Source organism: Benincasa hispida, chromosome 11, assembly GCF_009727055.1.
Source record: "Benincasa hispida cultivar B227 chromosome 11, ASM972705v1, whole genome shotgun sequence".
NCBI lineage: Eukaryota > Viridiplantae > Streptophyta > Magnoliopsida > Cucurbitales > Cucurbitaceae > Benincasa > Benincasa hispida.
In genome coordinates, this window is record NC_052359.1 from 46,469,398 (window position 1) to 46,484,873 (window position 15,476).

The 15,476-nt window shown below is 36.0% G+C and overlaps 1 protein-coding gene across 2 annotated transcripts; it reads right to left on the reverse strand.

Annotated features, from left to right (window-relative positions):
- Nucleotides 1-2,655: 2,655 nt before the first annotated feature.
- LOC120091297 (polyribonucleotide nucleotidyltransferase 2, mitochondrial) lies at nt 2,656-14,988 on the reverse strand. Of its 2 annotated transcripts, XM_039049269.1 has the most exons (18): nt 14,544-14,988; nt 13,469-13,624; nt 13,150-13,320; nt 12,283-12,408; nt 12,042-12,203; nt 11,756-11,875; nt 11,128-11,265; nt 10,827-10,989; nt 9,922-10,047; nt 9,455-9,585; nt 8,285-8,504; nt 8,104-8,187; nt 7,511-7,590; nt 7,113-7,256; nt 5,635-6,501; nt 4,366-5,518; nt 3,497-3,642; nt 2,656-3,334 (listed from the first exon to the last, which is right to left on the reverse strand). In XM_039049269.1, the coding sequence occupies exons 1-16, from the start codon at nt 14,880-14,882 to the stop codon at nt 5,414-5,416; spliced, it is 3,132 nt and encodes a 1,043-aa protein (XP_038905197.1). In that variant the 5' UTR covers nt 14,883-14,988; the 3' UTR covers nt 2,656-3,334; nt 3,497-3,642; nt 4,366-5,413. The 2 variants fall into 2 exon arrangements, with proteins under 2 accessions (XP_038905197.1, XP_038905196.1); XM_039049268.1 differs by having other exon boundaries at nt 3,497-5,518.
- Nucleotides 14,989-15,476: the final 488 nt, after the last annotated feature.

The following is a 15,476-nucleotide window of genomic DNA, read 5'->3' on the forward strand; positions in this document are numbered from 1 at the left end:
CGGGAACCTATCACTCTTTTCTCACGAACCCTAATTAGACACGACAAAGGTAGCTCTTTTCACCTCTATCCATGCACACACACATTATTTTTTTCAGGCACGTCAACAAATGTCTTTTTTTTCTTTTTTTTTTTCAGAATTGCAACTAATTTGCGTTTCTTTTTTCTCTCTCTCTCTTTTTTTTTCAGTAGACCCTATTTTATCCACTTTGTCTAGTTTTACTATAAAACAAGCATAGTTAATCCTAAGTAAAGGTGGACCTTTCGGGGTGACAACAAAAATACAAACCAGATAACTCAATTCTAAGCACGCAAGTCTTTAATTTCGCAAAACAATGACTTAAAAATACATGAGAGATAAGAATTTTTTTAAAAAATTGGACTAAAATCATGATCATGCTTTCCTAACGTTTTTTCATGCAAATTTTATTACAAGAAGGGTGTGTCATAAACTATCATGATAATAACAGAGCAAATAGCAAGCAAAGCAATCAACCATACAACATAGTCCGAGCACAGTGCTCAAGGACCCCAATCTAGATAAAACTACCTGACACCCCCAACTTAAAATGATACATTGTCCCCAATGTATCTCAAATATAGTTCAAAAAAGAATGAAAACAAGGGCACAGAAAACCTCCCCTGATAATAATGTCGCGCACGGGATGGTGGTGGTAGTAGGCTCACCTTGCTCTCCTCTCTCTTCTAGGTCGTCCCTACAAAACAAAAACAAAAGAAACCTAATCTAGAAAACAAATAAAGAAAATAATAAATTTTTTCACCTAGCTCCTTCCAGGAAAGACAAATTTCTAATGTCTGCTCGGCGTGACATGTCCCCTATCAAGGCACAAAGAAATTCCTGTATTTATCTGGTCCCTTTTTAAATGAGTCAATATGGTCAGGTAAAGCCATAAGGGTTCTCATCTTTTGAAGAGAACCAGACAGGTCGAATTTGAAATTTTTAACTTTTGTAAAAGAAAATAAAATAAACGACTTAGTGACTGACTCTTCAGAAAATAAAGACTCTAACTCAACTGACTCTTTAGAACAAGAAGAACAAAACTAAAAAATATATGATATACCAGACATTGGAACAGGGCGAGGATTTTTAACCTCTAACTCCATCACCTAGGAATCGACGGGTTTAGGCTCAAATTCTCCATAGTCCTCAAAAATTGGTTCTAAATATGGCATGCTATCCTCCAACTCATCCTTAATGTCAACATAGATTACCTCATCATTGCATGCCTGGATGATGTCAAAAGATATGTGTAGAAGGGGTTCACATCCTCTCTCAACTGAATCAGAAGATTGAGTGACTGAGTCTCTCAAACTCTGAAGATCAGTTCCAACTTCAGTCTGAAAACCAAAGCTCTCCAAGAGGTCATGGATCTCCTGCTCAAAAACAATATTGTTAATAGCAATTTGTCTAATCACATCTTCTTGTGACATACCTGAGTCGGCAGTGTGAGCATGCATCACATGTCAAATTTGGCAGGATGTGGATCATTGTGGAACTGGACCCATCCTAGGTTTCCATAACCATAGGACTCCTCTCATCTGGGCCCATGGAAATCGTCATTCATATAATTAGGATACCCTTCCATGGAGTAGTCTCATGGCATAGGGTTCCATTGTAAACTTGGGCATGCTTGCTCAGAGTGATCAGTCCTACATGCTTGCACCTGCTGCGGGTTACCTGCAGCCAACTGACTAACCAAAGAAGTTAACTCAGCAAGTTGATCTCGAAGGCCACGAACCTCGTCACTAAGCTGGGATGCTCCACTCAATTGTCCACATCCTTGTTGATGATATCTATCCATGCTTAGAATACTGATACAAAAAGGAAAACAAATCAAAAGCAAAAGAATACCCTAACTAGAAATTTAGCTAACGAAACGTCAATGGCTTCCTCGACAACGGCATCAATTTTTACATGTCCGAAACTTACATCATTAATGAGCTTCAGACTTGATCAAAAGAAAATTTATAACACCGAGTTATTCCTATTACTACTAAAACATAACAACAATGGTAAATCTAAGTCGATCTGTAAAGAAGCGCGATTGGTTTCATTAAGTTAATTTTCTAACTAAAGCGATAAATGGGAGGCTTAGTGTGAAAGAGATATATGCGTGAAATTGAAATAAAATGGTAAATGTAATATATGATAAGAGTCTATCTAATTTCTAGAGCAAGAGAGAGTTTCCTATTCAATTTCTATCATGAAAATCAATTAATTGAATTAAACCTCTGAACTCCTCAGCCTATTAGAGAATCTAATAGCCCAATTAGCCAAATTTGATATTAAACTAAATTAACCCTAATTCAATTTACAACCCTTCCTTCTTAGCGACATACAAGTTAAAATTGAATTGCATTACAAAAGGGTTCAATTGTTGAGACATACTACAAGCCGAAAAGTCATATCTTATAACATGATTAATTATGAAAGATTATACTAAGGCATACGTGCAACTAAATCAATCGATATTGCATAGGCTATGATGATTTTGCAAACAAGAATTTCAATAAACCGGTTTGTCAGATCAATTCATAAAAATCCCATTAAAATTCAATCAAATCATCTCAAATACTTCACAACAATAATTAGAAATCTCAAGAAATTAATCATAGGGCTCTTGCTCAAAGAAACTAGATAGAATTTACCTCATCAATTCATAGATAAATCTGAGATACACATTTGTTCCATGGATTATAACCCAAAAGAAGAAGAAAAACTAACCTTAAGATACTGAAAATTGAAGGGAAAGGAGGAAGGATGAAGTTTAACCTCGGCCTCCATCAATTTGACCCCCTAAATTCAGCATAATTTCGACCTAAAACTAAGAGGAGTTTTTATAGAAAAATTCAGGGCAGCATAATAACGCATGGAATAACGTTGCAACGCTGATGCGACTGAAGGAGAGCGTCAGGCTGGAAGTCCAACGCTCACTTGCATGCGTGTCCCGCTCCACATCCGTCAAAGATCATAGCGCTGCAACGCTGATGGGCAACATTACAATGTTGGGCATTCTGTCCCCAAACGTTAGAGTGATGCGTCAGGATGCATTGCAACAATGGCGATGTTGAACATTCAAAGCGTTGTTACGCTCGGGGCAGCATTGCAACGCTCCCCTACACTCCAAGCTACTGCCTCCAAGTTTGCACGAGCATCAGACTTGGGCCAATCTTGAGCGTCGTGACACTCCGATAGGGACATTTTGGTCCTTTTGATTCCTTTGAAGCCCAAATGCTCAAATCAACTCCAAATTGCTTCAAATTAATCTCGTTCTTCACCAAATGATTAATTCTACCTCTTAATTATCCGGTACCTACAAAGTAGGGTACATAAAATCCACTAGCGAACCCAAATTAAGCTAGGAAAAATAACTCTTTTTGAGAGGTATCAACCATGTCTCCCCCTTTCTGGCTAAAATAAAACAAAAGGTAATAAAAAATAATTAAAAAAATAAAAAATAAAAAATCAATCTCACCTTTGAGAAGAGGAAGCCCACCAAACCTGGACAAAATAGTCTACATCACCTACAACACTTCATCAACCTCAGCTTTTCGTTCCTTAAGTTTTTATATCATGTTATCAATGTCACGAGACTCATTTGATAACAGTTGAAGAATACGACTGCCAAATAAAGAATCAATTAAAGCTTGGTTGGGGCCATCAAAATGAGAAGTCATAGTAGTATTAATATCAGGAACATGGTGACCTTACAAGAATTTGGGATGAATGATGAAAAGACTAGGAGAGCCAATAGATTCAGTGGATGTAATGAAGTCAGGTTTATGGGATAATAAAAAGCCACAAATCAACCATGGGTAGCAAATGGACAATCGAAGGGCTTTTGACCCGATGTGGTGCTTTATTTGATTCAAAACAAATACCCCATAGTTACTGAGCTCGTGTCCTAATTTAGCAGATCAAAGTAGTAAGAGAAACAGAAAGCCCTAACTTATGGGATGAAGTGCACCTATTTGCAATTCCAATTTTGTGGACATACTTTACATTAAGCATGACTATAGGCAGCTGACTCTTTCTAGGCCATGAAGAATGAGCACCTCCCATTTAAGTCCCTTAGAAATGGACGCACTTTTGTCACGTGTTCATGCACATTCCTATGTAGAACTGGTTGATTAAGGCAAGAGATATAACAAACGATTGACGTCGAATATAAACTTTCTGAAAATAAAGACTGGCTAGATCAACCAAATCAGAGGTTAGATTGACAATAAACTCTCAAACAAGTTGGGGATAATGAAATCTCAAATTCAATATTGTTCTTTCTAACCCAACATCAATTAACAACTCCATAAGATCAAAACATTCCCGAGTACACTCTGACAGTACCTTTTCATCAACAATATTTTTCTTCACCACATATTTCTACAAACTAGCACCCTCCTCGATATGGAAAGACACCCCATCCAAGGGCATAAAGGAAACATTTGAACTCGCAGACTGCTTTCCTTTGCCTTTTGCCGTAGCACAAGTGACATGAACATTTCCAGTGTCATTATCAAAACTACTCCATAGACCCCAGTTGAAATCCTCCTAAGAAAGAGACTTTTCAAATCATGTCTCATGCAAAGCATCAACATCGGTTTCAACAACAGCGCCATTATCAACAACACCAGCACTAATATCCTCAGTTCTCTTCGATTGAAGCTCAACAAGAGGAGTATCTTCATCAATATCTTCATCAGAAACATGGACAGAGCTAGGGGGTTTTTTTATTTAGAATTCCGTTCACTGATTTCAAGGTCAACATCAGACAAGTTCCAACCCACATAAGAGGTATCATTGAAAAATATTATAACATAAGCTAACTCTTGAAAATTTTGAAGATTCAAAGGCTAAATAAACTTCCTAAACTAATTTTACAGAACTATCTTTACTTAAAATGTTAATAAAAACACATTTCTAACATTTCGCTCAAAATTAACTTACGGGCAAATACCAGTCTAAAGAAAAGGTAAACAAAAAATGTGAAATGTACCAAAGATCTAGTTTCAAAATTACGATCAAATTGGTGATAAATTTTCAACTGACTACTGGAAGATGCAAAAAGATAATTAAGTTCAAACCAACTTTTACGAACCAAAGAATGAGAACCACAAACCGACTTTTACGAACCAAAGAATAAGAACCACAAACCGACTTTTACAAACCAAAGAATGAGAACCGTACGGGTTGACGCCATGATTGAACATCAGTTCTATCTCTATATGCTTGGAACAAAGCCCTGTTGTTTCTGCCAATATTGAACATAAAAAGCTATTGCCAAAGATTGTAACATCTAAGCTAAGGAGTCTCTCAAAATCCTCAACAAAGGTGATTCACTTTTTATTTCCCAGAGTGACATTGAATAAGTTAAAACCTGATGTGCGATGTCAAACTACTTATTATCGACCAACGACATTACAGGAATCCCGTTGCACGAAAAGCTCGAACACTGAACATGCAACTCATCCCCAACCTTAAAATTGCTCCTGTTGTCTCCCTGTATATTGCAAAGAAAACAGTAGAAAACTCATCTTCTAGACCTTCAACGCTGTACTATAACAGAAATAAACAGCCACGATATAAGGTCTCAAAAAGAAGAAAATGGTAATGTACCTCGAATCGATACATCGCACGAACCCCTTCACCCAAATCAAGCACTAAACCACGAGCTCGAACCTGATAAATCTTTGCTCTGACTTTCATTCCAATTTTCAGATTTCTTGTAGTTATGGGGCTTTCAACTTCAACTTTATTGTTATTTACACCCTTCTGAGTAAAGGGTTTTGACTGGCTAGCCTTCAGTTTTCGAGTATCCTTAAGTTTCAGGTTCAAACCAGCAGATTTTTTTTCTTCCTCATCACAATCTTCAGCACTTCGAATAAGAATTGAAGGAACTGACAAAGTAGGATTCACCTCACTACCTTCATTGTTATTTACACCCTTCTGAATACGTTTTGGTGTAGATGTAGTCTTCGGTTTAGATTTTTTTTCTTCCTCATCACAATCTTCAGCACTTCGAATCAGAATCGAGGGAACTGATAAAGTAGGACTCACCTCACTACCTTTATTGTTATTTACACCCTTCTGCGTACGTTTTGGTGTAGATTTAGTCTTTGGTTTTTGAGTATCCTTAGGTTTCAAGTTCATACCAGCAGATTTTTTTTCTTCCTCATCACAATCATCAGCACTTCGAATAAGCATCGAGTGAACTGACAAAGTATGATTCACCTCACTACCTACACTTGTGTCCACTAGAGAAGTATTGGATGTAGAATTCTGAGTTTCATGTTGGGTCTTATATGCTTCTCCAACTGGAGGAACTGATTCCAAAGAAGAAACAGAATTTCCATTCTGACCTTCGGCTTTTGGTCCCGGCAACGTTGCTTTAAGGGACAATTTGATGTTACCACGGACGTCTTGACCTATGCACCTCAAGGAAATCTTCTGACCAACAGACACAACATCTGAAACCCGGGAGATCTGATCACAAGAAATGTGAGCCATTTTTAGAAGGGAAAAAAAACAAGTATACTTGTAAATATTAATCTTTTGTTTTTGAAAACTAAGTCAACAAAAACCCCTTCCACTGGCAAATCTCTCTGATTTGCTATCCACTTTCTACCCATATTTTCAAAAACAAAGTCAAGTTTAAAAAAAAGTAATTTCTAAAATTCTATTTTTAGTTTTGGAATTTAGTTAAGAATTCAACTCTTTTTACTTAGGAAAGATGAAAATCATGATAAGAATTTGAGAAGAAAACAAACCTCATTTTAAAAAACTAAATAGTTATAAATCGGGCCTAAAATTTTTAAATAAATAGTCGGTATATTTCCATATCAGTCTATGCACACTTCAATAAATTTCGCAAGATAACTGTTGACTATGTAACATTCGATAACCTTGTAGAATTTTAATATCATGCCACAATATGGATTACTACTCTTAGGTTAAATGTTAGAATGATGAATATATTTTACAAAAAATTGAAGACAGCACGCATTTTAGATTATTTTCTTATAAAAATGGTATCGGAAGTGAAAGTATTTGGTTGAACTCATTTCAAGAAAAGAGTGCTTTAAAAGAGTGCTTACTGGATCGTGTGACAACTCTGAGATGTGGAGAAGGCCTTGCTGCCCACCATTAAACTCAACAAATGCACCATACTCTTTTACTGAAGTTACAATACATTTATAAGTTCCTCCAATTTCAATCTCACGGCCAAGTATGAAATCAACCTGTAAAATAGTGAAGTTACCTCAGTCAGCCTGTAAAAAAGTTGCGTGAGAGAAATTTGCTATATTCAGGCAGAGAAAATTTCCTATACTTTCACTCGAAGTACAAACATAATTTCCCTAAACATAATATTAACAAATTTACGACGACTGCAGAGCATTCAACAAAAATTTACAGACAGCACACAGTAGCCTTGAAATGTGAAGATAACATGGAACACAAGTAAGAAGTAGAGACAAACAAGGGAAAGCCATACCTTTTCTAGAACTTTCTCCATCACAGCATGATTTTTAGCCATTATGGTAAGAGTACCATCACCTACCGATATGCGTGCACCTAAACAATATCAAGAAAACCAAGCTGAACAAGTGACGACCATGATTCAATATTCAAGAAGAATCAAAGTTGAAGTAACAAAAGAGTTATCTTGATAGTCCTAGCGGCATTTGCTTTCTGATAATTGTATAGGATCTAGACACAATATTCACTAGCAACACAAGTGGAAGAATTGCTACAACAGAAGACAGTGCATCTATGCTTGATGCAAAAACTTACATTAATCAAATATAATTATTGGGCATAAGCCTTTGTCTGCACTAGCAGGTAAAAAAAAATAATTTTTTTTTTTTGAAAAGGAAACAACATTTTTTATTGAAATAATGAAATGAGGTTAATGCTCAAAGATACAATTTCTAGAATTACACAAAGATACCATACTGATCTAGTTCAATTAGATGGGAACGAATGCCCAAACCATAAATGAATAAATAATATCATGTGAGACTACAAAACTAGAAGCAATAAACTAAACAAATGAATAAAATCATAAGTCCCAACTGCACAGTATACCTGTCTCCTCTTCAACTCTTTTCTTCAAAGTACCAAGAGGTCCAATTAGTCGACGAATAGCATCATTATCATACTTTAAGGTAGCTGCAATGGGTCACATTGACCAAGACATTTAATAGGTTTCAAGTAGTAATAATAGACAGTCAATGGGAAAAAAAAAAACTTCAATAATAATTCCCACCTAATTGAGGAGAGTTTTTAGGATCCTTAATATGTGGTGCATTAATCTCACGCTCCATGTGCTCAAGTATTTGCCAACGACCTTTACGTGCATGCTCTAGGGACTCGCATATTATGTCCAATGGAATTCCAGCAGGTTTTATATCCAACTGAATTGCTGTAATTCCTTTTCGTGTGCCAGCTACTTTGAAGTCCATGTCACCCAGATGATCTTCAAGCCCCTACAAATCCATATGCAACAAACTCACAAATCAAATTAGCAGAAGCCAAAAAGTAAGACTGCGTCTGAAATTCTGCCAGGTTTCCAAATTCTTTCCTTCATTAATGAACTGATTAGCTTTCCTAATAGAAGCTTGAAGGAAGAAAAGGTTGTGGACTTGGGTACAAATGATTTTTTATGTTCAAGGAAAGAAAGAATTGGTCGAGAACAACCAATACCAACCTCAATGGTATTCATAACAAGAAGAAACATACCCCTTTCATTCATTAGAGAAAAAGTAGTATTACAGCCTAATATCCACGAATCAAATCCAACAAACCAATTAGAGTTATTTACAAAAAGTTGCATACTACTTAAACTTTCTTTCTAAAGATACTCATGAGGGCATAAAATTTAGCTAACTCAAATACTTCCCTACAAATCAAGCTTTCTTGCCCATTAAAAATTTGGTTGCTCCTTTCCCACCAAATACACCAAATAATTGAATTCCCAGTAGCAATGCTGTCCCCTGCTATCCTCTGGAAACAATGACCACGAGGCATAACATCTTCCAATGCATGTTGAAAGCCCAGACATACGGGAAAAAAAAGATGATCGAAACCCTAACAGGCTCCAAATGCAAAGACATTACCACCAAGGATTCAAAGAAATCAACCAACTACCATAGCTTTAACAATTTATTCTTCCTTCCGATATCCTCTCAATCCATTATCTAGCAACTCTCTGGCTAATAACCACTTACCTACCACTAGTTAGCTGTGTCTAAATGCTGATATTATAGCAGCTAGCACTAGATAATTCTAGAGCCAGACGATCTCTTGCCCCTACTGATGTATGTATTGCGTATCAGAGATTAAGAGGACACATCAACTGACAAAAAGAAACGGAGTGAAACTAAAAGTTGCCCTTGACCCAGAGAGCTAAACCAGGGAAGGCAAGAGAAAATCTTACCAGTATATCAGTCAAGATACGGTAATCTTTAATTGCACCAGTTGATGGATCGGTTTCACTAACAAGGCCCACTGAAACACCAGCCACGTGTTCATTTAACGGAATGCCAGCATCCATCAATGCCATACTACCTGCAGAAATAAGGTTATATTAACCACATGAAATCACAACAATGCATTAACTCAAATTAACATAGCTATTGAAGATCTATTATGGCAAAATGAAGAATTTCATTAAATTCAGTAGGCTTTTAAATGAAAGGATCTGATTTTTGAATCAGAAATTGAGGGTAGGATCAAATCCATTACAAGTTGCGACTACAACAAATCATACAGCAATACAAACAACTTTTTTATTTCAACCAAAGAAATGAAAAGCACCATTTCCTTTTCCAGAAAAGAAAGTGTTAAAACTCTGCACAACAATTTTAATACAAAACATTTGATTGATGCAAGAGCAAATAGTACCTCCACAAACAGTTGCCATTGATGTCGAACCATCTGATGCCATGACTTCTGAGGTTATGCGGACAGTATATGGAAATTCATCTTCAGGAGGTAACACAGCGAGCAAAGCTTTCTCGGCAAGAGTTCCTGCCAGAAAGAAAATATTTTAATTGAAGACAGTATTCCATTCAGCAATTCAAGAGTATTAAATGCTTTAGATGATGGGTTGCATCACGAGTTTCTACATTTCCTTTCCTCACCCCACATATCTGCAATTAAGACCTTTCTACAGCTGATCATGTTATAGATAACCAAAAACTCTAGGTTACTAAAGGTTAAATTTGAAATAAAAGCCCAAGGATTTCCATCTTTTTTTTTTTAATGAGAAACAGTCCATCATAATTTCATTGATTGTATGAAATTACAAAAGGGGCAACATGTCCCATGAGAGATTGCATGATCCTATGCAATTGAGATATAAGAGATGTGAGGTTGTAATCACAAAAAAGGAAGTGAATTTACACAATGAAAGAGATGTATACAAAAGGTGATCAAACAAATTGTGTGAAATCCGATTCTGTCTTAAACTTATGATTGACTTTGGTCCTTATCAAAGATCTTTCAGAAACCAAAGTTTTACACCTTTACCAACCTAAAAACAAAAGCAAGAGTAAATGAAGGATTGATTCTCACACAAAAAACCTCAAATTTTGCTTCTTACCATAGGATGACCAATCTTAACGATTTTGACTGATAATGCTGAAGTTGAACACTACCTTATGTGAAAGAGAAACTTTATTTCCCAATGGAAACCTCCATAGCTAAATGGAAACCAACACTTTATTCCTATGACCAAATTTCCATACCAACTGCCCACTTCAGTTTAAATATCTTGAATACCATGAAGAAAAAGATAAATCATTTACCATGGCCAACTTCACGCCTATTTAAACCACCTCGTTTTCCCACTTCATTAATTGAAAATGGGGGGAAGCTATAGTGAAGCATAAAACGTTTTGTTGGTGGTCCAACGAGGGAATCCAAGCGTTGAGCATCTTCTGGTGCTCCAAGTGTAACAGTACATAGAACCTGTATGGGAGTGAATCAGTAGTGCTTTTTGAGAATTAGAAATTAGAAGTAACATGTCACAAAGTTTTCCGACACTTGTTGGTAAAATGATCAATAATAACTAGCCAAAAAACTACTAAAGAAATTGTCTGAGCTGACCTGTGTATCTCCTCGAGAAAAAATTGATGACCCATGAAGTATAGGTAAATAACTGGATTCACAATACAACGGCCTAACTTCGTCAAGACGTCTACCATCAACTCTAAGTCCTTCGGCAATGATCCTTCTGCGGATAACCTAATATTTCATGAACTTAACAAGTTGCTAATGTTCTTAGAGAGAATAAAGATGGATGTAATAAAAACTTAATGACTGAACAAAAAATCATGTGCTTTGTATATTGTCCTTCATTAGAAAATCAGCTCCCCATCCAGTTACGTCTATCCCAAAATTAAAATCCATCAATGACAATGATACAGTACACAAACCCTGAGAAAGCTACACACTTCCGGAAATAGTTATGCCAACAGATAGATAAATTACATGGATTTCACTGAATTTTTAACTTTGAGACAGAGGGAGACAGAAAGCTTCAACTCGATATATTAAATATGATAAAATGTAAAAAATTTATATTAATTAAAATTTTTATTTGATCGAGATTAAGAAGAAAGAATGAACAGAAAAGATTAATGTACTATCAATTATAAAGAAACTACAAGAGTTTACTCACCAACTATGACTAAAATTCTTTCAAATGTTTATAACTGTATTGTCATATACATACCTTTTTCCTCACATAGTCTACTGCTTTTGGCAAAATCTTCAGGCCTTCTTCATCGCATTCTTCTTCAAATGCTTTCTTTACATCTTGTGTGATCTTTTCTAAGGCCTCGCCACGTTCAAACTAAAAATAATACAAAATTAAAACTATATAGCTATTGATCATAAAAAATATTTAATGGAAAAAATATGATTTCTTTGCAAAGAAAGATGAAAGACACGCAAAGGTAGGTCAGCAGGAGTTCAAGGCAATAATTCAAACATTCATCTTGCAAATAAATAGTGAATACCTTGCCATAAGAGGGGTCAGTGAAAACAGCTTCAATAGGGGATTCAGCTAACTTGGTAACTTTCTCCATTGTACTATCTGACACCATGGACAACTTGTATTCCTTCTTCAGCTTTCCAGCTTTAGCAGCCAGTCTGATTTGAGGTTCAAGAAACTTAACTGCCTAAATATCACCGTCAGTGTTGTTAGTAGTAATCAGTTACAAAAGTCTAGCTGAATTAATTTAAATCTCCATCACTTACTTCGGGATGTGCCAACCTTAATCCAGCTTCAAGATCTTTTTCTGTGATTTCACGTGCTTGGACATCAATCATCAACGTTTTCTCCCTCGTACAGGCATATACTAAGTTGAGATCGCTCAAGTTAAGCTGCATTATATCCAAAGTTTATACACTCATAAATAGGAGAAATCTAACTACAACATCTTTATGTTGCCAAACACATAACATTTAACTAGTTAGTCATTTCATAGTTGTTGACACTGGACTGAACTAAAATTTTCGACAATACGAAGTTCAATAAATCGCAATAGCACTCCTCTCAAGCTGGTTTTATGAAGCATACAATAGCAAAATTCTAATAAAAATTTTACACATGCAAGAACAAAAAGATGTCAAATAATGAGGCTATTAAGAGAAAGTTCAAAGTATAGGCTTTTAGGAAACCTTTTTTTTATTTCAACAATTTGCAGAGTGGGGGATTCGAACTACTGACCTCTTGGTTGATATTTTATATTTTATGTCAGTCAAGCTATGGTCATGTTGGCAACTTATTTAAACATTCTCTTTACAATAACTTCTAAATTTTACTATTCTCTTTATAATAACTTCTAAAATAATAATAAATAAAATAATAAACTGAACTAAATTTCAAAGCCATGGAGAAGCAAAATTTAATACTTATTTTCATGATTGAAGGTGGTGAAATAAAAACTGAATCAGAAGTAAATTTTCACTATTTAAAATAATAAAGCCAATTTAGTATGCATACAAGCTCAAGAAAAGACAACAAACAGACAAGGAGAAAAACACAAATGGACCCATCTTTGTTTGTGTTCATGTACGAAATATAAAGAGGGTGCAGGAGCAGTCAAGCACCACTGTAATTACCTCATCCATTGTCGGGTTGACAATAAACTTCCCATTAATCCTTCCTATACGTATCACTCCAATGGGGCCACCCCACGGAATATCTGATAACATAAGAGCAGCGGATGTTGCATTAGCTGCCATAACATCTGGATCTCGTTTACCATCGGAAGAAAGAACGTTGGCCATTACCTTTGATTAGGGAATATGCATGAAAGTCATCAAGACAAAATGGGTCACAGAACAGGCATGCCAAAGTATTGTGACATGTAAGATCTCACGTGATCATTTACCAAAGTGCACTATCGTGGACATATTAACCTAAACTCAAAATACATACCTGGACCTCATGGAAAAATCCAGTGGGAAATAATGGCCTAATAGGACGATCTATAATGCGGCCACATAATAGTTCACGCTCTTTAGGCGCCCCCTCTCTCCTCATGAATGTACCCGGAATAACACCTTGTGCAAATTGCTTCTCTTGATAATCCACCTAAACAGATGAAAAAAAAATATTCAAAACCTTCCTCCACTGCACATTCTAGCAAATGGTGTCGGAAGAGCACATGACACAACAAAACACCCAATTACGTATACTAAAAGCATCAAATATCATCAAAAGTGAAAATGTGGCCAGAAAACAGATTGTACATTTCATTCTAATGAACTCCATCACTATAACAATTGCACTTCCTCTGCATGAACTAGTGCCACAAATATCATTAGCCATTCGAAATGATACTCCAGACCATGTGGATCATCCTTAATTCCCGACCTCTTCAGATTATTACAAACAAAAAATCGAAGAAGACAAATGGAAATGTGAAGGAAACAAAATCTTGCAATGGAAAAGTTCCCCATACAACATTCTACTCATGCTTGTGAGGCTCATTTCGTTCAAATCATTTATCACTGTTTCTCATCCGCCCACCAATCAAGAAGAAAGAAGTAAGAAATAACAGACACAATCTTTCCAAGCATTTCGACAAATAACTGTTATGGCTGAAAAATGCGTGGCTAAGTATTTGGCATGACCCAATGGATCATTCCAAGATTGTTTATTTGGAAGTATGGAATAGGGTCGGCCATATACCTTCTGGAGGCCAACCGAAGGAAAAGTAATGTCTTTTAAGTGTTTTACTTTTGAACCATCTACAAGTGTTTGGGTTGGGTCCATCGATTCGTACTATTAAGTTGAACTAGTAATGATCCAATATATTATCACAGAAATTGATGTTGCGAAATCAAATTTCTATATAATCAGCATGGTTCATGACATTTGAGTTACGCTGAAAAAATACTCCGAGTTCTTTACTCTATTAGCTCAATCGTTATGGACTTGATCCTCGGAGTGTCACTGGTGCTAGAGCTTATTGTTTTAGAATGCAGTCACAACTAAAGAACAGACATACCGTGAGAGGCAAAAAATCACGAACAGCGTCCCCCTTAGCAGAGGTAACGGTAGACAAGACCTTGGTCTCTTCAATGCCCAAAACCGCGGCTCCATTAGCGAAACGAGCGATCTTTCCAGTTTCCAGCGTAACCAAGTGCGATCCAATCTCGAATTCTTCTTTGAAAGTTTCAAGAACCTTGGTTCGGGCGAGGGTTGTATCCGTATCAAGCTGGTGCTGAGACTGAGAAGCGAAGCCCATGCGACCGCAGCAAATGGTACGAAAGCCGAGGCTTCTCCAAGTTAGGAAATGAGGAATGGTAGAAAAGAGTGGATTCCCTTTGGAAGCCATGGACGCCATGGCAACTCTCGCAACTGTGAGCTCTGAGGGGTTTAGGGTTTAAGAGTTTAGGCGCGAGGCTGAGTACGTGAGTTATTGCTTGTACTGCCAGGGAAGAGGGCAGCAAAAATTAAAAAACCCACTTCTTTTTCCCTTTTTTCTTTTTCCTTTTTTAAGTAACGGCTTAAACAATATTTAGTTATTTCTCAAGTTTGTAATATTATTTTGGTTAAAAATCATTTTTAGCCTCTAAACTTTCATAGGAATAACTATTTGGTCCTTAAACATTGATTTGTAATAATTTAGTTCTTATATTTTAAGTTTTATAACAATTTAGTTTTTGAATTTTACTGTATAACAATTTAGTCCATATACTTTAAAATTTGTAACAATTCAGTCCCTATTATAGAAACTAATGGTAAGATTTCATGAATAAATAAATTGCTAAACTAGTTAGAGACTCGATATTTGTGCATAATATAAAGGTTACATCATGAAATATTAAAAATTGGCATCTAATTTTGATGAATATTTTTACTTGAGGGACTAGATTGTTACAATTTTGAATGTACAATGACTAAATAGTCACATACTAAGGTTCAGAGACCAATCGTT